General features: G+C 44.5%; 1 protein-coding gene across 1 annotated transcript in view; it reads right to left on the reverse strand.

The window, feature by feature from the left end:
- The window catches only part of LOC147748316 (pre-B-cell leukemia transcription factor 1-like), a 380397-nt gene extending 371499 nt beyond the window's left edge, over positions 1 to 8898 (reverse strand). Inside the window, exon 1 of the mRNA XM_086960153.1 lies at positions 8567 to 8898. Within this exon, the coding sequence (XP_086816279.1) occupies positions 8567 to 8751 (185 nt within the window). The 5' untranslated portion in view covers positions 8752 to 8898. The remainder of the gene's footprint in view (positions 1 to 8566) is intronic.
- Positions 8899 to 27588: the final 18690 nt, after the last annotated feature.

Here is a 27588-nt window from a genome sequence, read left to right on the forward strand (position 1 = left end):
ATCATTCCAAGAGAAACAAACCCAGAAGTGCAAATTATTTCAAAGACTATCAGTTCTAACAGAGAACCATCCGGTCAATTCCCCTCCAGCTGCAACCTCATTCCTGACATTTTTTTTTGTTTGAATATATTTTATTAGCATTTTTTAATCATGGCAGTTATAGTCAGTACAGACAACGACAGCAATCGGTGGAATATGAAAAAAAAGAAGAAAAAAACGTACATCATCTACAGTTTTCACAACATCATAGCGGCTACATTATTCAATAGCGGTGTGAAAGAAGACTGTTCATGCACAGCGGCGTTCTTACAGGTAAACTGTTGAGTTCCAATATGATGTATCGTATATTCTGGTATGTGCGGTGTCGTCCGGTACTGGTGACAGCACAGGGGAAGACATGACGATGCGTCTTAGTGTGGGGTTGCATGTTCTACCTGGGATATTGTGTTCCCTGGCCATTCCCTGCAGGCAATGTGCAATGAATCGTGTACCATAGGAGCGCATGAAAAGTTCTGAGCGTCAAATGAAGTGTAATAACTAATAACAGATATGCAAATTTAAATGGGCCTTACCAGTGGGGAAAATACCCTGGTTTTATAACGTAATCGTTGTAGGCACAGGGAGGTGGGATAAAACAGGAGAGAGAAGAAGGAAAAAAAGCGAAGAAAAAACTTCCTCGGTGCACAAATAGGAAGGGGGAGATTGTGATAAGAAAAGTGTTCTGATATGATTAGAGTGAGGTGAGAGTGCTAATGAGGTGTGAGGAGTGCCGATATGCAATCGCGAGGGGCAGTTCCATTAGGCCTTGGTGAAGACGCCGGCCATGTCCCGCGTGTGGGGGGAGTTCCCTCCCGGGAGGAGGGGGGGGGGGGGGGGTGGGGGGGGGGGTAGTGTGGTTGTGTCTATTGTTCAAGAGGTCGTCAATATCAGGGGGTGTCTGATACATTTTGCATTATGTCCTCGTGTTATTGCTGCGTTGTAAAACCATGTGATGTGTCATGTGCCCTGTTGCTGACGGGGAAGCAGATGATGGGCGTGTGGGGTTAGCGCCCTATCCCGTGTCTATGGTCAGTTCCGAAAGAGGGTCACTTCAAGTGATTCCTTGTTCCAGGCTTGCTTGCTGGAAGGAGTTCAGGGTATCATCCCAGAGCTGCATAATGGGGATATTTCCTCAGCCCCGCCGTCTCCTCTGGGCGTAGTATTGTGCCTCTCGCCCTCGCCCAATTGGTAAAAGAGGCATACCAATGTCGAATTTGTGGGGGTTCGCTGTTCTTCCAGCACTTGGTGAGCAGACGTTTAGCCGTGACAAGACCCAGATCCCAGAACCTAGCCGGTACTTTATTCAGTTTGGTTCTTTTATAGAGCCCTAGGATGCAGGCTTCTCATGTGCGCGGTATATTCTCTTCAATGCACTGTGTCAGCAGTGTGGTGATCGCGTCCCAGTATGACTGGACACTGGGGCACAACCAGAGCATGTGTAAGAGGTCCGCTCCTACCAGGAGCATCTTTGACATGCAGTGTTGGTGACCAAAAAATATCTGTTGATCTTATCAGGCGATAGATATGCACGGTGCAAGATGTAGAATTGTATGGTCTTGAAGCGGGAGTTACGTGGAACACTGACTGGGCTATTCAACACCATTGCCCATTCTTTGTCCGTCCAGTCCCTCCCTCTATCTGTTAAAACCTAGACTGCAGTGTCAACATTATCGGCGCCATCTTGCCCCCTTTTCGAGCCCATTCGTGCGCGTAAGCGGCAGCCATTTTAGATACCATGGCCTCTCTGCCCATCGCCGACAGCCAGCGCGTCTCTCTCTCTCCCTCCCTCCCTCCTGACCTCGCAGGCATCCCCCGCGCGCTGACAACCCCCGCTCTCACATGCCTTGGGCCATAAACCCCTCTTCAGGACAACTCTGCCTCGGAACCCCATCCTGTTCCCAGCGCGACACCTCCTTTCATTCCCTTCATGATCCCGGGTCCTTTGATAAAACCCCCTTTCCTCTGTGCCCGTTTGTCTTACTCGTTCCCAGGCCGCCACCTGGCCCTGCGGATACTGTTTATTGCCCCCTATACAGTAGGAAGCTTCTCCCATCAAAGGATCCACGAGTTGATCAAAGCCCCCACCCCATGAGATCCGATCAACCACATACATCCCGTGAATCGGCGGAATGTCCAGCTGCGCGACAATCATCACCTGTTGTGACCGGGGTGGGGACTTCAACTGTAAATGTGTGTGGGAACGGGTCTGAAGCGGGGATTCCGAGGATGTCCTTTCATACTTCAAAGCATTGCAAGAATGTGTGACATGCAATAAAGATCATAAACCTGTGTATAAGAGGCCAGGCCTCAGAGATGCGGTTAGAGCACCTCGAGAAGATACCCTGTTGTCTGATTTGATGTGTTCTGCTCCGTCGGAATAAAACTTCTGTTTCCTGCCTTCCAGTCTCCAGCGCCAGCCTCTTTGTTTGGTAACTTGAGTGGGTGTAGAGGCGGTTAACGCCGGGCAACTTTGAAAAAGGTCATTCGGCCCTACCTTTTTCCACATATCCGCCGCCCATTTGTCTCTTAGCTGTAGGGTAGAGTGCTGCGTATGTACCAGTAGGGCCTGTGCTAACCAGTGCACCACGTGGGTGCCATTACCCATGACATGTAAATATTGCATGAAGTGGTGCATTGGCAGTTCCTCAGACATGTCACTCCAGGTATCCGCTAGCGTATGTACTAGAGACGCATGCAGCAGAAACTGCCCGGCCGGCAGGCCTGTGCTTACAGTGAGTTCTGCAAAAGGAAGCAGGGTTCCGTTCGCATAAAAGTCTCCTAGTGTCTCCACTCCCGCCTGTGTCCATCTTTCCAGTGTGGCTTCCGTTACTACTCCGTCCTCCCTGGGAGTGCCCTGCAGGGGGAGCACCGGGGCGTACGGCCCCACCACTCGGGTCAGTTTTAAGCTGCGTAGGAAGCACTTGCGCGCCGCCGCTAGGTGTAGTTGTGTAGGGCAGGGGGTCTTAGTTAGGGGATGGAACAACGTGCACATTTGTGTGTGGGTCCAGGCAGTGGTGTCTGTGGCAGTATCCTCCAAATTCCTGTCGTCCAGCCATCCCGATACCCATTGCAGCTTTGCCGCCAAGTAGTACAATTCCAGGTTGGGGACCGCAAGGCCCCCAGCTTCAGTGGGCGTATATAGCTTGGTTAGCGCCACACGGGGTCGTCCTGTGTTCCAAATAAGGCAGCGGAGTAAGGTTTCCAATTCACAAAACATTCTGGTATGGACGTAGTTCGGGATATTGGCGTAGTAATACAATAGTCGTGGTAGGACTATCATTTTCGTCAGCGCCACACGGCTTGGCTAATTCAGGGGTAGGGTTTTCCAGAAGGTCATCTGCGCGCGCAAAGAGGAGATCGCTCTCATCAGGTTCCCTTCCAGTATGTCCGGTGGGTTCCTGTATATGTGTATTCCCAGATACCTGAACGTAGTGGGATACAAATTAAGTCTTTTGCCACCTATTCGGACAGCACACTCAGGCGTATCCGGGCTAAATGGATAAGCGCCCGATTTGGCCCAGTTGACCCCTTAGCCTGACATGCCCTCAAAGGTCTGAAATATATCAGTTAGAGACCTTGGGCGCAGGTCAAATCCCTGACGTACAGAAGCAGATCATCTGCGTAAAGCGAGACCGCATGTATTCCATCCGCCATCGGGATTCCCCATACCTCCCCCCGTGCCCGTAGTATCGTGGCCAGGGGTTCTATAGCCATAGAAAACAGCAGAGGGGAAACCTCATTCCTGTCATATGGCCACATCCAGAGGCTGTTCTCACACCTACTCAGCAGGTAACATTTTAACAGTAAACTCAATACAAAAAACCTCACAAAAATATACAACTGAAGAATTCACAGGGTTAAGAAATTAACACCAATCAAGGGACAATAATATGACACTGCAATGCCCTAATGCTAATTTCATTTAATTTTGAATACATAAAAAACAAAACCCACGGGTGGTGCTATGCTTAGGAGCGGTTTGCATTTATTGTGCTGAAGTGGTATGGACTACACTTCATGATAAACATCTCTAAAAGCCAATGGTATATCAAATATATGTATTAAACATTCAAATGCAATACAACGAATCTGGTTTTAGGACATTACTTGGATATTTTAGCATTTCATTGTCAGGCATGGAGAGTTCATTTGAAATTACATCTATTTCCAAAATGCATTCTGTATTACCCCCTCAGGTAGCACATTTTCTTAATGTGCATTAAGCAAAATACTCCTCTAAGGGGGCTCAGTGTAAAACCCAGGCAACTGAATGCCCACCGATGTTTAATCTAAAGAGCACACAATGTGCAACCATTTCTTCATTAAAAACAATTCCCTGGTCACCGCCATGAATCTGAAGAGCAATCGTAATCGGAGGCAACGCCACTAGCCACTTAAGAGCTATCAATTGGTTTGTTTGGAAGTGGTGATGACGTAAACTGGAGGCCACGGTAGACAACCCTTTTTGAACACGTAGCCTTTAGCAGCTCAAAACAAGGCAGGATTTATTAACATCAAAAGCAAACAGTATGCTGCTTGTTGAGGGTAAACAAAATTGTGTAAATCATTCTACAGGGAAGATCTGTTGTTCACTGAAAACAAATCTGCCCATTCCCAAAAATCTCACTAACACGACAAACACCAAAAGAAATATTTTGCAAATTTCGACATATTTTTGTAAACATTTTGCTTTTTGTGGGCCAACTTTATAATGTATACAAGTGCCAGTTTAAGTTAATATACAATGGGTTTTTCAATATATATATATATATATATATATATATATATATATATATATATATATATATATATATATACACACACACACACACAATTGTTGACAGGTGCAACTTGGTATGAACGCCTTGGTTTAGGCTTTTCTGTGCATTTTATATTAACAGCTGCAGTAAATGTGATATACATATAGAACAGCGCTCTGCACTTTACATTAAAAAGATATCTCTTCAAATTTGAAGGAATACAAAACATTTGGCAACCAAATATGTGGCAAAGATATCAATATACTTGCATTCTAGAAAATGGCACCGCCAATGAGTGAAAAAAAGATCTAGTAAAACATATTTCGTTTTAGCAAAATTAGTTATATCTGATGAACAGAAAAATACATAAAGTCTCCTAGATTTGCTCTTTGAAATTAGCGTGCGTGGTGTGTGTGGCAGGTGGGGGGTGGGAGAGCGGTGGCGGAATCACAATGCCTCCAGGCGAGGACACAATGATTTCATGCGAGCCCCCACTGAATAGAATTTTAATCGAATCCCCCAGTAACAAATCCTTTATGGTAACAGGCTGCAGCCTGCGCCAAAGAATGGATTCACAAAGATTACTGAACAGCTGCAACAAGGATCCAAATACAAAACACCCAAGCCAACCTCAATCCAACCATGGATAACGTGTAGAATCTATTGCTTAGCTAAAAAAAAAAAATTGTAAAAAAACACCACACCTAAAATCTAATTTAAAGCCCGAATATACACAGGCAGCAGCCTAGCTGTCGATGGCGGTTATGTACAAAAGTCTTCAGTGTTTTACAGTAAATTTCAGCAGAGACTGACACAATCTATTAAATCACCTAAGCAAATGTAACACTACATTAGCATAAAAAAAGCACAAGGGTTCCTTCAACAGCAGAACACACACTAAGCAATCCAGCACATAGATGAGAACGAAAGTAAACATACAATTCAGGTCAGATGGAGTGATGTTTTCTGTATGACATACATGCAGAGCATACAAGACCCTAATATGCTGCAAAGACTAATCAATCGGGTGCCGTAGACCAGTGTTACATTTTCTCAGTCACATTTTAAAAATCGATTTTGTAAGTTACATTGCAAGCCTGACTAGCAATATAACCGCCTTCAAGAGAGCACATAGTCATAAGGCATGCCCCGCGCTTTAAATCACACTTGATGGCACCAAGTGCCTCAACTACTTGGTCATCTGTCAATTGGAGATTTCATGGACAACTTTATGATCATATGCAGTATTACAGAAATCAATCTTACAGCCAGGATAATCGCTCTAATATTTTGTTTTGAATGTAACAGTGGCAAACAGGTACAAAAGGATTTGGTGTGTGAGACGAGAATAATAGGACCTTGCAGGAAACTGTCACATGTAAGCTGCCAATGAGGAACAGTTTTCGCATTTCAAACTCTCACAGTCCTGGTTTGCAAACAAAACAAAAAAAAAGTCAGAAGGGAAAAAAATTATAGATTTCTGACCAAAAGGTGAAACAAAAGCAAGATATCAATAATGTCATTATGCTGGGGTTGGCCGTTGTCGAGGAAGTCATGGAGGAACAATGTCAGGGAATGGCACGAATGCCCAAGCAAAGCTACAAAAATATATATCCTGAGATGCTGAAAAAAGAAAAATAGTATTGTGCAAGTCATTTGGAGCGACACATGTCCAACACAAATTCCAAAGGGTTAGTTACTGCAACCAATAACTGTCAAAAGGTACACTGAGTATGTAAAAACTCTGATCAGTAACCTGCACAGCCCCATCCTTGGCCTTTGCTTAAACCAATGAAGATCAAAATGAAGATGAGCCACACTTTTAGTAAACTCTCTCTCCATATTCACACTTGAATGTTCAGAACTCCCTGGTGTTACATCTTCCCAGTATGCTTCAGTTATAACTCTCTTTCGGCCACAGCAATCAACTCACCATATGGGAGACTCTTCCCAGCCTTACTACATGAGGAACATCTGAATATCTCAGCAAACAAAACCAAAGCGATTAATGTGCAGGCAAATAACCTTCTGGAAACTAATCAAGCTCCATTAACATCCTTCACTACTCCTCATCTCAGACATTAAGCCCTTCCTTCAAATAGGTTGTGAACACCACAAAGCCCCAGCCATACATCACATTTGTTCTCTTAAGACCTACAGATAGTTCTTAATTGCACTTCCAAAGATCCCAAAGCCTTGCTTACCTCCCTCCTACTTCTTCTATCCCAAATCTCGGATTACATCAACTCTGTGTGTACCACCTTCCTCCAATCACATTGTTATTGTGGCAGATTATCTACCTCTAATATCCGATACCATCTAAGCCCATTAGTGAAACCCATTTGTCCATTTCATTACTGGATGTGGCCTATGCAACAGGCTCTTGCACTGGCTGCTGAACCACCAAACCTCCAAACCTAGCATTCTGATCACCTGCAGTCTTTACCACACCTCCAGAATCCCCAAGCCCCCTTGGACAAGACGACTAAAATTGCTATACAATTTCTTCTGCTAATTAACCAGTAATGGATTCGGACTCCTATGCCCCACACCGTGTGCTTTCACAGGCCTTCTTTAGACCCTATTCTATGATGATCCAATAGGCATGATGCAGCTCCTTTATAATTGTGTGTACCCCCAGTGTATAACATTGGCCTTCTGCTGCATCACACAGAGATGTTCCCTTGTACCTTTGGTTGCCACTATCTTTTAGAATCCATGCAGTCTTCAAATCACTCCTACAATTATCTTACTGCGATCCTTTATTGACCCCATGAGCGTCAGATCTTTTACAGTCCCCAATCCCGAGGTCATACTCTCAATGCGCTATCCTCCACAAGAAATTCAAAGGTCCACCCCAGTGACTGCTACTACTGGTATTCCCTTGCTTCCCCGTAGTCTCAAGCAGCCTATACACCACTTGGGTCCCCACCTGCAACATACTCATTCCCCTCCGCAGCTGCAGCCCCACAACTAATGACCCCACTATCAGGCATCTGCCCCTTTAGCTGAAGTCTTCATGTAGTTCCACCCACTTGTAGCCCAGTAAGACACCAACAGACCGAGTCACTGGAAGCCCACAGGACTCCAATACATATTCATGATGCACAAATAACACCCCTAGCTACATCACTGAGATCTCTCGAGAACTCACAGCCCCATTTCCTGATACCTTATTAAATGTATCGCCTTACTGGCTGAGGCCACACAGCTCTACAGCCAGATGATCATATAGGCCACACAGCTGCCCACCGAGGACTCAGGGCTTCATCCACACAGGTCTCATTCTCTCAATTCCAGAGATTGATACAGGCTTTAAAGCTGCACCTTTTGGGAAAGTAGGATTCACAACGTAATCTTATACGGAACAGTTGGAACTCATATCCCGCCCCAGGGTCTAATAAGTCTTATCGCCCTACACCCCTGCGGTCTGATAGAACTTAAAAAGTAACGTGTTCTTACGGCCCAATAACTACACTATTGGGACCCATAGCAGCAGCCCCTTGTGCTTTCAGAATCCATGATTCCAAAAGTCTGGGCAACCAGGGGACTCCACGCTCCATCACTTAGGGCCCACACTGGACTGTACGGTCCACTTCTACACGGTACACGGCTCTTATAAGCCTCTTCTGGGCCCTGCATATGTGTTATTGCTACAACCCATGGATAGTCGCATCCCGTGGGCCTCACAGGACTAATGGCCATACCCCCTGGTGCCACGACAACCTCGTACTCCCCTCCCACTAAAAAAAAAAAAATAGTCTCACCTGGCCTGCGCCTCGTCCAGGCTCTGGTCGGTGATGGCCATTATCTGCTGCAAGATGTCCCGAATGTCCTGGTGCTGAGGCATGGGAGCAGCCCCGACGAGCTCCATGTCCCCGGACACTGGCTGCGCCAGGGAGGCCATGCTGGACAGCGAGGCGTGCGCCACCATCATCCGCCCATCGTCCATGGCGGCCTGCACTTGCGCCCCGCGGACGGCGCGCGCACGGCGGCCCGTTACTCGGCGACTTGCACGAAATAAATCCCGAACCGCTCTGTTTTGGATGCAGGGACTGAGCGAACGTGAATGGTACTACGCATGCGCGAGGCTGAGGCTAGACCACTGAACGCGCCTGCGCTTGCCACTGTCGGAGGTGGGGCTACTGTGACGTCGCAGGCACACTGTGGCATAGTGTCAACGGCCTATTCTTTTACAAAAGGATAAATGGTAATGTTCTGCCTGATCCTGCCATGGCAGCCCTTCGATACAAGTTGGCATCTAGAAGAATGAGAAGCGTCCAAAAACGGAACTGCTCCGTACGACTGTCATTTTTTTTTTACAGAAAACCATCGATGGTAGCATTAAATCAATTGTAATAATTAACAAATAGTTAACATAAGGCATTCTATTCCATCCCTTAATTAAAAGTAATATTTAAACTATAATTATATTTTATGAATATTTGATACGTTTTGTAAGATTTTTTCATTTAAAACTGGACTTAAAGCAAATTTGCTTCATTTTATTCGAACATCCTGAATTATTGCATTTTTGCATTCCATGCTACAATCTGTGCACCATTCCAAGAGCGCCGATTGATTCATTCACGCCAGCCCTTTCTGAAGATGCTGAGTGATATGGTTGCCTAGCAACAGCATTCTGTAATGATTGAGTGTGTCTTAAAGCCCCGTTCGTGAGGTACCAGCACGTAGCTTGATGTTCTTGTAACTGAAGCCGTGCACGGAGGCCTTGCTGTGATTCAGACCCAGGTTTCCCTGAAGAGTACCACGGAATTTAATAAGAAACTGCCACCTTTAGGTAGCACCCAAGGCCAACTGCGTCGCAAACTCCTACCCCATAGTTTTTTTTTTAAATTAGTTTAGCACAGTTACTTAAAACCACTGCTATAAAAACAGCATTAGCACATATATAAAAAAATCAGCAATAACACATTTGTCATGTTTAGGATAAAAGGAAGAAAACAGAAACACAAAGCTGAGGAACTGCTCCCTGAGCTTAGTGGCCGTTGTGCTTCTAAGAAAAACAGTCTTGTAGTTACCGATATAAACATTTTGCTACGCAAAACCAAAATTAAAGATAATAAAAACGAAAAGTGCTATACCACGGGGAAAAAAAGTCTGTGATGAGTTTTTGAGGGGGAGGACGTGGGAGAGCGGGGGCCGAAGAAGGTGACAGAAGATTGTCCAAGAGTCTCACAAATGTTCCCGACCTTGCAAGCACTTGGATGTCAGTGGATGTGAAACAAAGTGCCGAAGCCTCCCAGCATGTCCTAATGCCCCATCTTAAATACAAGGGTTTTAAGAGAGACTTTCTTGGGGCAGCTAGGGCCGGGCAACAACACAGGAGATGCAGCCATGACTCAGAGTGGTAATTGCACAGTCTGCAAACCCCCCCCTCATTGGAGCCCATCTGTTGCAAGCCGTTGAACGCAAGCCAAGAAGTCGCATGAACATATTGTTATTCCGTGCCACTGCATTTAAGTTTTCCTGGAAATAGGCTTGCGGTTTCCCGGGAAGATACGAAGAGTTCAGTGGGAGTAAAATGGAAGATGTTTTTACGGAGTGCAAATCCATGTGATGGGAAAATAATTTGACCTGTCTATTGATGGTATTTTTCCAGGCTGAGTATGGAATGGAATCTAAAAAGAGGGATGCATTGTCCATCTCTAGCACTCTTATGGCATTTGCAATCTGAGTGTTCCAAGGGTTTCCAGGACTGGAAAAGGTTTCTTTTAGGTGGGATTTTAAAGTGTTGTCACCGGCTTTTAATAACTGTATGAAATATTTCAGGGTATCGGCCTCACAGTAAATAAATTGTCTTTGTAGGCCCAGCTCCAAACATAGTCTTGCTTGCTGAATGAAACTTGGGAGGTGGAATTTTTTTTTTATAGGTGGAGATTTGGGCGAGATCAAGAGCATGCCACGGAAAAGGCCTGATGCCCATAGGTTAAGGCAGGAAGTAGAGTAGCTTTGATCACCTTCAAAATGGCTTCTGCAGAGGGACTGCATAGGGACAGGTTCAGCCGAGCCAGGGAGTATGTGATTGCTCCTGCTCTCTTTTGCAAGGCAGCTAGATGAACTGTAGGTCTAGACGTCTCGTTGAACCAGACTCCCCAATAATTATATTTTACGGTTGTGTTGATCCTGGCAGGCCCGATGTTCCACCTTAAGCATTTCTTGTTCTTACATCTGCCAAATATCAGTACCTTGGTTTTTGCCTGATTGATTTTCAAGGCATTAGCGATGTTGTATATATGGAGCGTACTTAACGCTCGTTGGAGACACGATTTGGCTTGGTACATTATTACAATGTCATCCACATATTGTAATATAAGCAGGGACTTTTTACCAGGACTGAGTTTTGGGGGAAGGAGATTGCTGTTCTCTAAAAATGTTCCAAGATCGGCTGTATAAAGATTGAATAAGAGAGGGGCGAGAATGCAGCCTTGCTTTAGCCCGTCAGCTACACTAGTTCTTGAAGAGACTGTCTTTGGGCCTGTTTTGATTTGCACCCATGTGTTCTTGTGCAGTGAGATGAGTGCCCTTAGGAGGCTCTGCGGGATCCCCCACTTATTCAATTTCCTCCACAAGGTGTTCCGAGACACTCTGTCAAAAGCCGCGCTGTAGTCAACAAAGCAGCAGTAAAGTGGAAGATGGTTTTTTTGGGCTGCTTGTTGACTCAGGATGGCTAGAGTGGTGATATTGTCTATTGCGGAGGCCGATGCCCGAAACCCCGTTTGGTAGTATGGTATTATGATATTGTCAGCCACCCATTTTTCAAGCACCCTAAGAAGACATCGTGCGTATGCCTTTGCCTCAAGATCTAACAGTGCGATGAGTCGGTAATTAGCCGGGAGCATGAGATCTCCTTTCTTGAATATGGGGCATAGAATCGAGCCTAACCATGAGTCTGGTAGCTGGCAAGTCCTGAACACGTTGTTGTATAGAGGAGTCAAGAGGGCCGCCCACTTTTCCAGGGCACATTTAAATACCCCAGCCGGAAGACCTTTGGGCCCTGGAGCACCGTCGTTTTTCATATTTCGCAGATGCTTGGAGACCTCGGCTGCAGTGGTCAACTCATGAGTTTCTGTTTGAGTGGATTCAACACGATCTCCTAGTCCGATCACCACTGGGTCCGAGGTATCACTGCGATATAGTTGGGACACGTGCAGGGCCATAGATGAAAGATTATCCAATGCACATCCTTTGAAGTGGACAGCAGGCATCACTTAATGCTGGCCTCAACCTTGTAGGGTTTGTAGTTTGAGTGATGTTGTCTTTGTTCTGATACTATGTGGGAATTGTTTCCATCGTGTCATGCGTGATGATCACTGAGGTGCAATTATCGTGTTATGGAATACAGTGCATAGCAAGCAGTGAGTTGGATGATGAAGTGTGAAAGACAGACTCTCAGTTTTATAGTTTTCAGTATGCTGGTAGTTTTGAGTAGCTCAGCAGGTCCCTTTATGGTATTTTATATGACATACTCCTTTTAGCTGGTACTGCTGCAGATTATAAAGTCTGAGATTTTGTGTATTGTTGTGGTACTGAGCTGGCGTGCTTAGGGAGGGAGAGAGAAGTGGAGAGATGTGTTGGGATCAGCCTTTTTTAGCATCATTATTATCATCCCATAGCTGAGATGTAAAGAAGTGGTCAGATTGTATAGATATTTGGGATCTGCATTGGGTGATTACATTAAAGTCTTCCAAATTGTCCAGCAATGTCTGACAGATCTCTTCAGTTATTCCATGCTGTTCCTTTGGTGATGTTTGTTTTTTTGGCTGTAAATGTTAAATTACATTGCCATTCTATAGCAGTACAAATATCAAACTTGAAGCCAGCTAGGATGGCCACTGTCGCGGGAGCAAGGATTATCTGGCTTGCTTCCAATTGTTCTAGAGAATAGCCTATTTCTTATCGCTTTTATGTTTCAAATCCATCACTTATCCCACTCAGGTTTATCGTGAGCATGACGTGTTCAATTGGTCATATGACATTCTTCTTTAACATTTATCGGGTGATGGTTGTACCTGAGAAGATTTTGGTTGAGCCCCTGGTATTTTGCAGCTTCACCCATGTTTATAAAGGAATGCTACCTAAAGCAGATATGTATTTGATGTGATAGCATTTTCAAATGTTGTTAGTCCTTCATTTGTGAATGTTTATTAACTTCAATGATGTCATATTCTGTAATGTCACCTCCTGCTATGCCGACAGTCTCCAAGGTCATATTTTTACATCTCTCATGATGTCAGGAGTCAAAGGGTGTGTGATGTCAATTCTGCTCACCCTGTCATTTTTGGTGAATAGACTTTCTAGATTGTAGGTAGCTCATGGGCTGTGCTTGGATTAACGAGAGGGTACGCTTTTGTGATGATGTGTGTCGTTCACTCACAGGGTATTCTGGGGCTAGGGCGTGGGTATGATAGGGCTGATGCAGGTCTTTCACTGCATGTGTTGGGATTACAGTGTGGTCTAGTTGTGGCATGATGCAGGTCTACAAGGGTGTGTTTGGCTGAGGAAATACTTTGAATTTTACATAAGAATAATCATACGTTTTAGAGTACGCATTGTCCACATGATTTATTGATGACACATCATTTTATTGAAACTTTCCTACAGAATTCCAGCCCCTTTTCCCCTATCAACAGTTCTATCTGCATCCTTCTACAATGGAGGAAGGCCCAGGTCTTCATCACCCTCTTTGCTATCCTCTTAACGTGCATGGGTAACCGTGCCTCTGCTATACAATCCAGCACACCCTCTCTGGCTTGTGCACCAGTGCAGATGTACCATATGAGCATCAGACAGAGCCTTTCAGCAGACCACTTTCAAACCCCATTGTATTTCGAGTCTACATGTGTGCCGTGCTATATTAGTAAAGTAAAAGGAGCAAATGATGGACGGAATGCTGAACAACGCAAACATTCATCCCAGTCACAAAGATCTGGATTTAATCCATTGTTCTTTAGCTCACTTCGCCACCCCAGTTTGGACCCAGCCATGTGCAAATCTGTCTTGACCCCGTTCCTCCTGGGAACAGTCCAGCCCGAACTGTCATGCCAGGTCCTCCCTGGACTCGAAACAAGCCTTCTGGGACTGGAAACAAGCAACCTGGGACCGGTTTCGGGGCATCACCCCTCATCAGCCAGGCTAGCTTGAATCCAGTGGTACAGTGAGCACGGGACCCACGTCTGGGTATACCCTTCTCACTTAGGGAGACAAAAGCAAAAGGATCAAATGATAGACGGAATGCTGAACAATGCAAACATTCGCCCCCAGTCCCAAAGATCAGACTTAGTCCATCATTCTTTTGGTCACCACGCCTCCCCAGTTTGGACCCAGCCATATGCAAATCAGTCTTGACCCTGTTCCTCATGGGAACAGTCTGGCCCGAACTGCCAAGCCTGGTCCTCCCTGGACCGGAAACAAGCATCCTGGGACCAGTTTCGTGGCATCACCCCTCATCAGCCAGGCTAGTTTGAATCCAGTGGCGCAGTGAGCACGAGACCCACATCTGGGTATACCCTTCCGACTTAGGGCGACAAAAGCAACATGCTATATTACTAGGCATGTGCAGTCGCTGTCAGATGGGCCACAGTGACCGCAGGGGAACCTTGCGTAGTATTTTAGGATGGTAAATATGTACAAAGTAAAGGTACCAGTTCTACATGTCACAATTCAATTTGCTTGACAGTGTGTTGTTACGTATGCAGACTTTATTACAGGAAACGTGATGGAGGGCTTTACAAGGGCCCATCTGATTAGTATTTTGGGAAGTACAACATACAACCGTAGTATTGGCGCAGTGACCGTGTTTTGACATTGCATCTCTCTTATTCCTTCTGTCTTCCCCCTTCTTCAAATCTATTAGATCTGACAATTTATTTCCTTAAAGGATAAACCTCTTGGGCTGTTCAAGTTCCATCACTACTTCTCTTAAAAACAGGAAGAATTGTCCTTTTCAACAAAACCCCAAAGAGATAATGTAAGGAATGAGAAAGGCAGAACGTTATGGACTTTTTGGGGAGTCCATGTTTTAGTATTAGAGGGTGATAAGGGTAGAATGTGAAAGGGATACATTTTCTTGGTTCACAGATTCAGAAGAGTGCTACCTTATGACATAGTTTTGTGTAAGTGGTCGTGCTGAGCTCAGCGTCGAGGTGAAACTCCATGTTTTGGTGAAGGAGGTGAATAGGTTCAACGCATTCAATGCTGAGGGGCAGTGATAGGGCTAGGGTAGTGGGCCATGTGATGGGGCCAAGGATGAGGACATTGTTCTTGACTCCATTTATGTTAAGTTCATTTCTTGTAAACCACCATCCTGCACTTGTCAGTTTATCTGAAGTAACACTAGACACTGGAGTATTTGAGCTTCATCTGGGTGTCATCGCCATGTAGTCGAAAGATCAGGTTCAGCTCCACCACCAACAACTAAGGGAAAACAAGGGTGAGCTTAGACATACTCCTACATATATTTGCACACACAAATACACATAACATACTAACAAAAACATATACACATATATTCACACTCTCATGCAGACCCACTTACAAATAAACACACACACAAACATAAATGCACTTGTATAGGCAAACCGACAACAAAACACAAATGAACACACACACATGTGCAAATCCACGCACAAATACACAGATATGTGCACCAAAAACCACACAGGAGCATATGCATGTTTGCACAAGCAAACACAAACACGTTTTCACAGGTGTGTGCGCACACACAACCCATCATTTTTCGATTCAATGCTTGTGCACTAAAAAAGAAATATTGCCCATGATCCTGAGGTGTGCAAACATTTTGGGCGGCTCTTTTGGATACACACCGCAGTGGTAATTGCTCGTCATCATTGTGTGATATGCATTTATCTCATGCTAATGCCATCTAGAACCATCCTCTATGCCGCAATAACTTAACTCGTATCTCCTGGCACGAGCAACTAAAAAACACAGACACGCATAGTTCCTGCCAAATGCTTGGTCACGTGTTTTTGGTGCTTGGTTACAAGGGAAAACAAATATTGCTCTACCGTTGCTTTCTTTTTAGCAGAAAACACCGTATGTATTTTTCTTTGCTTTATCCACCTGGGAATGTCCATTTGCAAAATGTCTGGCTTGCTCGCTGGAGGCGAGCTGCTGAGGGGGGAAGGGAAGCCATTTCCCCCACTGCTGCTGCGCCGCTTCTTATTAATTCATTGAGCCGAATGGCGCAGGAGCTAATTTATCTCACAGAGCTCTGTTTGTATCTGGCCACTGAAACGGAGGATGGGAAGGGAAACCCGGCAACGATACGAAACTCCAGAAACAGGCGATAGCAAAGACTCCTACGGGGAACCTACGGGTTGAAGCCCTGCAGTAGTTCCTTGGTACATGCAAGAGTCCCTTGGTCAGAGGGGTTACAAACTTTCAATGTGTAATGGTGTAACTCTGGGGGACAGAATGTCATCTACTGTGTGTGAAGCGACTGTTGTATTATTCACATTAATTTGTTGATTCAAAAATTCGACATGAAAACATGTTCTAGTACATCATGGTCTGAAAGCACGCATGAGTGCACATGCGCCATTTTCCAATCATAACATTATAGGAAGAAACTCGTCACTGACAACTTGTTTAATGCAAATTGGTGTATCGCTGCGGAATGTGAAGAGGGCACCCACTGACTTGGGTTGAGTGGTGGCCCCTTGAAGCGTTGAGGGCACTCTGAGGGGTTGAGCCCCCCCCCCCCCCCCCCCCCCCCCGGGGCTGTAGGGGTCTGTGTTGCACCCCTGCACTCATGTATTCCTGAAAATGGCTCTCACCATTCGTCATTGAGGGACAGTCTACTGATAATATGAGGGGCAAAAGGTACCCTTATACCAAAGAGAGTCGTATTATATGTAGATAACTATATAATTCTCTACAAGCCATAAAAAGCTATTAGGTGGTAACAGCAATTCCCAATGTAATAAACTAAATGTTCAATTAAATTACAAAAGTGAATAAAGAAACCCAAATATTTGGCATGGCAAGTTACAGTCATACAAGACATTTCCATTTTAAATACTCTGAAACTATGTTAAGTATCATTGTTTCGGCCATATATGTGTTCTTTCCTGGTCATCCTAAGGAACGTCAAAGATTTCAACAAAGCTTTCAGCGGCCAATCATATTAGAGGTAGGGTTACAGATCCTTCCTCAAAAGAAAAGAATAATTGATTCTGCAACCATTGATCAGTGCCTGCGATCAGGAAGCCTGCCTCCACCTCTTGCTCTTGGCTCTTTCTGACTAACCAGCTCAGATCATTCTGATGGGTTTGGAAATGCGGTATTCCTTTTAAATAGTAGAGTTCCAGATTCAACAGTCCACAAATACAACAGTTTTTCCCTTTGAAGTCCACCCGCAACTCTGGTAATGCAAATATATGTATAACTACTGAACGGATTTACATCGGAACACACATATTTGAGTACAGTTCTATCCATATGCCAAGTTTGGTATAAATCAAGTCAGTTTATTTTTCTGTGTTGGAGAATAAAAACTCCTACAGGACGGTATTTAGCAACAATTGCTTTTAGATCACCGCAAATAACTTCATCATCCTTGACTAATCTAAACAAAATTTGAAATAATGATCACGTTTGCCAGACTTACTCACTCAATCATTTGCTCATCTTGTTGGGTGAGTACTTCACCAACTCTATGTAATAAACACGGAGTTTGTGGCACTCAGACAAAGCAGCACATAACTTTTCACAGTGTGTGCGCCTTCTCCTGCATTCAGTGAGGCCTCATAAAATTACTAGATGCATTCCCTTTGCTTTTCATTTTATTTCTCAGTCTTTATTTGACTGTAAAATACTGATCACTTCCTAATGAGGCAATCTCCTTTAGAATAAAATAGTACAGTCCAGATTTCAAATAGATAATCTTCTGACATCATGGTGTTTCACTTCCATTAAAGCTCTTCAGGAACGTAACTTTGTTAGGAGGTGCTGACTTTGAAAGTTCAAATCATACAATTCTGAAGTACATGTTTCTGCAAGGGAGCAACCCACATGTGCATGCCAGTAGCCACAGAAGTCATACCAACAATGCCTCAATCCACGTCTTCACACTGGCAGGCCGAGAACATCCCAGTCCAGCACAGACCTTTGCATAATCTGTCAGGAATTCGACATGGAATTTTTGTCTGTGGTTGAGCCTGCCATCCTGCATTAGCAGTAAATTGTACCTGAATATGTTGTTCCCTGTGTCACAGAGTAATACAAATGTGCAGGTTTGGATTGTGGTGAATTCTAGATAAATGCACTTTAGCTAAACATGGCTGGTCCTCCATTGCACTGTTGACTATGTAAACTTCTCCCTTGTCAATATAAATGCAAGTGAAATTATCTCTGGTTGGCCAATGTTGGTCAATCCTGCTGCAAGTGGTCCCTGAACTGAAACCATGTGTTCTGTACCTTCATGCCACGTTCTTGTCAGAAACGTAATTTTAATCCACCATTTTAATTGGAAAGTATTTAATTGCAAACCAAAATCGTTGAAATGCTTTTCAGAAGAAGGGGCAAGATGGCGGCTGCTACTGTGGCCGGTGAAGTGCTGTGAGCTGTGTTTGGCGTGAATCCTCGTTAATCCCCCCTGCCAGATTCCCCCTATACCTCTGTGCTCACGAGACGCCGGCTTGCTGCGGATGCCGACGCCGTCTTTTGGGTTTCTCGAGCGGGAGTTCCTTGGCCGTGGAGAGTGTCGGCTCCTGTGTTGGCACGGGTCAACGGCCCGGTGGAGCCGCTGAGCAGTGAGGGAGAGGCGGCCTCTGGAGCGAGTGGGGAGTGTCCGGCCGTTGGCCTGTAACTTCACCGCTGCTGTGTGCCATCGGTCAGTTCTTGGACGGAGAGCGGTAGAATGCCGCTGGTGATAGCTCAAACGCTGCGGCCAGGACACCATTGGTGCAAAAGAATAATTTGGATAATGAAAACTACATTGAAACGCTGAGGGGGAAAAAAAACAATTGGAGCTACGCTCTTTTCACAGTTGTATACTGCCTGCTACATGCACGGTGCTCTATTGCGCATTGCAAAGTAAAACGCCCAACTTCTGGAAGTTTTTTTTTCTGGAAAGAGAACCTGCTATCTTCATTTGGAGTTATAATGGCACCGAAAGGGAGAGGTGGCACAAGGAACCGAGGGGCCGCAGCTGCATTAGCCCCTGTGGGTGCGCCAACAGAAGGGGGTGCGGAAGTAAATACGGCCAGTAATACAGTGCAACCCAGTGTTGTGGATGGAACTTTAGAGACAGTATGTAATGCTGAGCATTCTATGGGTATGAGTAGTGCACAACAAGATGTGGTAGCACCTCTCTCTACTCCTAGTTCCCTGCAGCCTCAAAACAATGTTATGACTCAGTCAAGCCAAGGTTTACAAGAAGGGGCAGTGCGACAGCGAGTCGTCCCAGTAATCTTTAATACAAAGGGTAGCAAGCTTAAGATTGGCGGCCCAAATTCAGAGAACCATAGTGATCACGTAAAGGTTGGATCTCAACATGATCCGCAGAAAACTCTGTTACCTGATAACAATTCGCTTGCAATATCTCAGCCTGAACCGGGAGAGGAAATTGATTTATTCAGCAGTGATGAAGAGCACATACTGAGGGAGCCACATAGTGAGGTAAATACCACCAGTATAGGGGCGGATAAGATAATAATAGCTACAGACACCCTCCCGGGTGAAGAGAGGGGTAACGGCTCGAAATATGCAGTCTCAGATGGAAAATTCTATTCAATGTCAGACCTGACCACTCTATCAGACAAGGAGAACGAAGAAAATAATGAAGACAGCCTAAGTAACCTTGATGATTGGGGGACAAATCCGGGCGAGGAAGAACATAGTAGTTAAGAACACGGTGCAATTTGTGAGACAGTCAGGAAAGCGGCAGCAGCTGCAGGGACCTTAGACCAGAATCAAGGTGCCCCATATGCCCAGCTCAATCTGGATGAGGAGGAGATTACCCAAGATGCAGTCACTCTAGGGTTGATATATAAAAGTGTTATGGCTCATCGAAATGAGACTAGAGCTGAAGGACTGCGGACACAAGAAGCGGTAAAAAAACTTCAGAATACTGTATGGCGCCTAGTGAAAACCTGCACCGATGTAACCACCCGAGTGACAGAGGTGGAACAGCAACTCTCCTCAACTGAAGACATCCTGGGAAAACAGCAATCGGCTATTGAGACATTGCAAAAGTCAAAGTCGGATACAGACTGGAAACTCACAGATCTTGAGAATCGCGCCAGGCGCAATAACCTACGTGTTTTGGAAATTCCGGAAGGTAAAGAGGGGTCGGACCCTCGTAGTTTCATCATCCAGGTGTTCAGTGAGGCCTTTCCGGAATTAAAATCTTGGAATTGGGACATTGAAATTATTCACACACATAGGTTTCCTTTTGTGAATCGACGGAGCGATAATGGTCAGAAAACATATCCAAGAGCTATTTTGATCTATTTGAACAACTTTCTTTTAAGGGAATCATTGTATGATCTCACACGCCCAGAGAAAAGGAGGAACGGGGGTGGTTGTGAGTTTTTTGTGCACCCTGACATTTGTCCAACAACAGTGAACGAGAGATGGCAAATGCGGAAATTAATCGCGCCGTTTCAGGAAAAAGGCGCTCAATGTTTTCTACTCAACCCAGCTAAACTGAAGATTATATCTAAAGGACAAACGCCATATTTCACTTCTGGGTCTGAGGCTCAGCTATATATGAATCAGATGGATAAACAGACGAAAACTTAATTCTAAGTACTAGCCCTAAGAGTATAACCCATTAAGTACAGGCTGTATTTGTGGAGGGCGTCTAAGTTGAACTATAAGTCAATCGGGTGATCAAGAGCGATCAGGGGTGTAGGGGTGTAGGGGAGGTAATTTTGTTCTGTGTTTGGAATATAGGCCCTGCATATTTGATGGTCTGTTTTCCCCAATTTAACTTTTTCCTTTCTTTTTTTGTTGTTGTTGCTAGCATTGAAAACTTAGTGTAGGAATATTGCTTAGGTAATTGGTGCCTTGGGGACAGGGACTTGAGAAACATTAATACTATAAACATGATGTAATATTTGATTTGGGGAAAAAAAAGGAGGAAGGGACTGTTCCCAATGACTATCTGTGGATGGGAGCAGTATAATACGCATGATGTAATGCTTGATATGCTGGCTCTTGAGTTAGTTTATGGGGGACATCTTGAAGAGGTTATAATAAGCCTGAAGTAAGGCCGGTGATTTAGGGTGTGGAGTGATTGAGTCTGTGGGGGGGGAAGAGGGGAGTCACGTTTTGCAGTGAGGCACTTCTACATCGCAGAGGACATGGTCCTTAAGCCTCGTGAAGGGTGGTGGCAAGGGTTGGTGAGTGGGGTCTGGGAGGCCGTGAATAAGGTGGGGTGTGGGGCAGTGGGGTGGAAAAAGAAAAAAATAACACATGAGGCAACGTTGGGAAGAAATTTACATTATGTTGTTGTCGGTGAGCACTTTGCGAAAATTAGTTGGATTAAAGGCACAAATGTTGAAGTGGTTAAATGGCAGATAGGGGTCTAAGGAGTCTAAGGGTGGGCACGCTGAATGTCAGGGGGCTAAACTGAGTGGAGAAAAGACGGAGAGTAGCACAGGAGATACGCGCTTTACAATGTGACATTATATGTATACAAGAGACTCATGTGGTTTGGTCTAAGAGACAACTTTTAACAGAATTAGGGTTTAATTTAATTGTATGCACTAAATATTCAGGGGTGGCTAGAGGAGTGGCGATTCTTGGCAAAAATCATATAGGTACTACAGGGAGGATACAATCTGATGGGCTAGGACGTTGGGCAATCCCAGAATGTGTTGTGGGCCATACTAAAGTTACTGTATGTGTGGTATATGGTGCAAATTTAGATGAAGCAGAAACTCTCAATTTCCTAAATGTAGAACTAGCAGCCTGGCCCACACCATTGATCATGTGCGGTGATATCAATATAAACTTAGTACCCAACACGTAAAATAATGAGAAGGTGAGATACACCGGCAGGAAGCCGAGAGTATGTAAAGCCTTACAGGCACTCATAGGAGCTCATGGATTGGTGGATGTGTGGTCGTTTTTAAGGGGTGGGTCACCTGGGTACACTTTTTTTTCATTTCCACATCGGACATTGGTTCGATTAGATTATTTTTTTACTTCTGTATTGTTGCTAAATCAGGCTTCAATCCAAGTATATCCTAGGGTGACATCAGACCATGGGCCAGTTGTATTGACATTATCTAGTATCACTTCTAGTCAGCGTCCACAACAGTTTTCCTTTGATCGTAAATTATTGACTGAACAATTCTTCATTGAGCATATGAATGAGTGGATTGTATCCTTTTTTAACATCAATCGCGGGAGTAGTAATGAGGGCTGTGTGTGGGACTGCTTCAAGGCTGCCTTTCGTGGGGAGACATTGAGTTTGGGCCTGCATAATCAAAAAAAGCAAGCAGCTGAAATAAAGGTACTTTATCAAGAGCTGATTAGGGCCGAAGAGGCGCTCATGGTGGGGGTACAGGCGGGGATTAATATAGATGATGAGATCAACGAAGTAGCACGTTTGAAGGCAAGGGTAAATCTGAGGTGGTCCCAGGAAGCAGCCAAGAAATTTTTTGTTAAAAAACAAACCCACTATGAATACGGCGAGGCAAGTGGCAGATGTCTTGCCCAGAAAATAAGAGCAAAAATTGCAGTCCAGCGTATTGATGAGCTATTATATCAGAATGGTGATTTAGTCAAGGACGAACAGGGTATCTTGGAGGTTTTTAGACAGTTTTACGAGACACTATATCAGAGTGACGAGTATAATAGTGATAATGCGGCATTGTTGATTAGTCAACACTGTTTGAAGGATCTTTCGGTAGATGATAGAGCAATGTTGGAGGCGTCCATTACTTTGGAAGAACTAGAAGTGGCAGTAAATGGATTGGCTCTGGGAAAGGCTGCCGGCCCAGATAAATTACCACTGGAAGTATACAAAACGTTTTTCACGCTTTTAAAAAAGGACCTCTTGGCAACAATGCTAGCAGCACAGAAAGGCTGATCCCCCAAATCATGGCAAGAAGCAAGCATAGTGGTATTTCACAAAAAAGGCAAACCAGCGAATTTACCGGGATCATATTGTCATATATCGCTTCTAAATGTAGACGGAAAAATATACTCGAAGATTCTAGCTAATAGATTGTCCAAGGTCATCTCGGGTCTCGTATCATCCCTCAACGCAGCACTATTAATCATGTTAACCGAGTGATAACTTTAATTGACTATGCTGCGGCAACTAGGGAACCATTTTGTTTAATTTTATTAGACGCAGAGAAGGCCTTTTACCGTGTTGCATGGTCTTTTTTGTGGGATATTTTGAAGGGTCGAGGTTTTGGTCCAGAGTTCATTAAATCAGTGCAGGTTTTGTATCATCATCCAGTGGCCCTGGATTAGTACTATGGGTTTGGAATCATCGGTAGTACAAATCTGTAGGGGGACTAGGCAGGGTTGTCCCTGCTCCCCCTTATTATTTTCTCTATATATCGAGCCTTTTCTAAGAATGCTGGATACCAATACGTATATAATCCCGCTAAGGGTGCATATATATCAGGTCACGGTGTTAGCATATGCCGATGACGTGGTAGTGGTCACGTCCAAACCCAGAATGGCAATGCAGGCTATTGAGCAGTTGGCGGTAGAATTTGGTAAATCGTCAGGATACAAGTTAAATTCGGCCAAAACCCAGCTACTAACTATAAATAAACCAAGCTATACTGATTCAAGGCTGTGCCAAGAGGTGGCATATTTGGGAGTTACTTTGCGTGCATGCACAACTTCTTTAGTTAAAGTGAATTGGGATCAACTCCTGGTCGGTGTACGGAAAAAATGAGATCAGGCAGAATGCCTATATCTCTCAATAGTGGGACGATGTAATTTATTAAAAATGTTGATTCTTCCTCAAATGTTATATTTTTTTCGATGTGTACCCCTTGAAGTTCCCAAGACAAGTTTAGAACAATTGCAGGCAATATGTATGCGCTTTATGTGGTCCGGGGGCAAAGCACGAAGGGCTAGGCGCTTTATGATTTTGTCGAGAAACTTGGGGGGCTGGTCGGTACCAGACTTCACACTATACTACTACGCCTGTTTGTTGCAAGGTATGGGGATTTTATTTACCGGTAAAGGCCCGGCTAGACCTGCGGACTGCCCTTCGATTTATCAAATGATATTGGGGGTAAAAGTTAAAAACTGTCTATTCATGTACCTAGAAAAAAGCTATTATAAACGCACGCGCTTCAAGACAATGGTGGTGGCATATAAGGTTTGGCGAACAGTTAGGGGGCTATTGGGCCTGGAGAAAATAACGTGGTACACTCCACTCCATCGTCGTTCTTTTTACCTGTAGATGTGTGGGATAGAGTTGTATATAATTGGAGGGAGAAAGGTATTAGTGTTTTGGGTGATTTGTATGATGTCAGCTATCTTAAATCTTTTGAACAACTACGTGAACAATATCTCCTCCCTAGACAACATTTCGTGAAATATCTAAAGATTCGAAACTACCTAATGTGCACGGGGAGCAATTTCAAATCAAATCCTTTGATTGAGGACATTATGAAAGGGGCAAGGATTGGTGTTCTATACAATCAAATGTTAAACACTAAAAAAGATGACATAGAGCAACAGAATAGTAAATGGGGCGCTAAACTCGGCAGACAGGATATTCAAATAGAAATTTCATTGGGTATGGCTAAAGATTTATTCCTGTCTGCAAAGTTGGCGACGCAATATTTTAAATCAATTTACAATTTATATTACACCCCAGACAAAGTGTCCAAAGGGCCGGGTGATGCAATTGGGAAATGTTTCCGCTGTGGGCTTGTCTCAGCGGATGATGTCACATTTTTTGTACATGTACTACAGTAGCACCCCTGTTGTTCCAGATAGAAAAATGTATATCGGCAATTGTGGGTGCTCAGACACAGTTATCAGCAACACAGATATTATTTGGGGTTGAAATGGGCACACCGAGCACCAACATTCTGAAGAAGCATGTCAAACTAATCTTCTTAGTGACTGCAGTCTATAGGCTGTGTATTGCATCTGCATGGCTGCTACAGGAACCGCCTGCCTTTGAAGCTTGGCGGTCCCGGTTTTTTGCGGTACATAATATGGAGTACAGCTTGTATGTTTTAAAGGGCTCCCGTAGAAGGAAAATTGGGAAACAGGTATGGGGGTTAGTCACAAATTATGTGGAGACGTAAGGGTGGACGTGCGGGAAATGTCTATAATTTATCCTGGTCTTTACTGGGGCTGCCCTGATGTAATGTATAAAACAGTTGGCTGTATTCATATTTTTTGTGTATGTGTCAAAATGATATGCTTTGTATTTGTATGTGCTCGACAAAAGGTTTTTTCCTTTCTTTTTCTTTTTGTTGTTGTCCTAGCCGACTCATGTGTTTCTGTATAAATAAATTAAAAAAAAAATGTTTTTCAACGAACTTTGGTTAATATGGTAAATGATGTGGTCAATATTAGGACTGGGAGAGGGTTAGAGTCTGGTTTAGAGTTAGGTTGAATTTTAAAGTCAAATGTAACATGTAAATTAGGCCTAGGTAGGGGTCAGGCTAAGTATTAAAGGCAATGTTAGTGCTTGGACTGTAGTACAATTAGAATGTGAGTAAAGGTTAGGAACAGTTTTAGGGTTAAAGTAGTTAGGTTGGGGATTTGTGGTAGCAATGCCATGGGTAGAGTTAGAATCAGGTCTGGGGTTATGTTAGATGGACCAACCGCATGGAGGTTCGAGCTAGCCTAGGTGCCTCTGATAGGTCAGCGTACTAGTGGTGTACCCACTTCCTTTACTGCTTGAAGTATCATCCCACATTTCAGATGTCCCTGCCTTTTCAATATACACGTTTCCTGAATATCCATTGCTTCATTTGTTTGCCTTATAAAATATGCTTAGTTTATTGGGTATGGCTCTTTTTCCTTCTCTACGATAACTGAAATTGCTGTTTTAAAAAAAAAATAAGCACACGATCTGGAGATCTCAAACGCTAAACCCTGTGGCAGAGAAGCATCTTGTTCGCCACCACTGCAGACTGAAGATGAAGAGTTGTTGCTGTATCTTGAGAGGGTGTCTTGAGGCTCCAGACCAATGCCCATGATAGCAATCCCACTCCTTACAGAAAGTCCAGAACCCCAGTGGAGCTTGGTGAAGCTTTCGCAGATTTCCAGCAAAACTAGATGTTATGGGAAATTCCACCGTGAGACACACGTGGGAGCTTTCAAATGGAGATTCTTGCAGCTCATGAAAAAAACTGTATGGCGGGATTTAATAACTTGATAGGACAATAATGATACCCAGCCCTTTGGATTTGTCCATGGGCTTGTGTTGTTTGCCTACATCCAATTTGACTGTGAGAAGACTTATTTGTCCTGTTTTGACAGTCTGTTGATGTTTAGTATTTTGAACTAATGTCTGCCTGTCTCTATTGTTTTGCATTCTTACTATCCTCTTAATATTAATTCCTAGCTCTCTTCCCTTCCAAAGAGAAGACTCATGAGCGAACTGACTATCATAAACGGAGCTTTTTGGTGTTTTCACCAAAGTTATTATTCGCCCTTGCAAGGCCTAGCTGTGGCTGGGATTGGGGCCTGGGTGAAAACTGCTAATGCTCTTTACAGACCTAAATAGCACTGGCAGGCAACAACAAACCTCACAGAGAGCGTCTGTGCATGCATGTAAGGCCTCGAATCAAGGTGTTCTTGTGTCGATACGACAACATATGAATAGATTTATTTGATTTCTCTGTAGGAGACGGGGTCTAGGGGCTAAACTAAGGAGATGACTTCAGAGATTAAGTCCTGGGTTTTAATCATGGCTGCACCCTTAAAAAAAATGTGTGTGATTCTACCCTGTGCATGAAGTATTATGAGAAAGCGAGCGCATGCACACCTGCCACGGGCAGGGCTACTTGTTGCGCACATTGCTACAAGAGTAGAATGCTGTCACTCACAGTCAGGTAAGCCAATGGCTGAAGTGGGCTGACCTTATGCCCCATGTACACCATGGAGGAAGAGGACTGTTTTTTAAATTGATAACAAAAGGTCGTGGCTTAAGACAGACCTAAAAACCTCTATAATTGTCCCTACTGCTCCTTGCAGCGAAGTCTCTATTATCAAACATAAAACAAAACAGGCATGTGGTGCCTAAGTATTCATCCCAAATAGGTGTTGCTCGCCTGTTCACCTCTGAGGTCTTAATCTGCTATTGTGTTGCTATGGTAGGCGGGTGCTGGGTTCTGATGTTTTCAGAAATGAAGACTGCAGAGCTGAGACCTAAGCTATGTTGCACGGCTAGTCTGTGGCACGCAGCCCTACCGGCTGCACCTCTGGCGTGAAGCCCCCAGTGCTCTGTGAAGGCTCACTTTGTCCGCCAGAGCCTTGAAAGGAAGCAGGCCGCCCCCGGAGCCCGCTGTGTGATGCAGATTTCACCCTTTGTGTGGAAAGCTCCGAGGAGCCCCGCTCCGTGCGCCCCTCCTGGCTCTGACACATTGCAAATGAGGCGCCGGGCAGAGGGGTCAGGCCTGGCAGCCGGAGGGGGAGGGGAGCAGCGACGCCTCCCCTTCCTTCAATGTGACTTCCACACCCGCATCAAAACACCAAACAAAGCCAATGCAGGCCATTTCAAACCGTGAATGCGAGATGAAAACATGCAGTGTGTACCCGTGCCTGTCTTTCCAGGGTTTTCAAGTTT

This window comes from Lissotriton vulgaris, chromosome 1_1 (genome assembly GCF_964263255.1).
Source record: "Lissotriton vulgaris chromosome 1_1, aLisVul1.2, whole genome shotgun sequence".
Classification (NCBI taxonomy): domain Eukaryota; kingdom Metazoa; phylum Chordata; class Amphibia; order Caudata; family Salamandridae; genus Lissotriton; species Lissotriton vulgaris.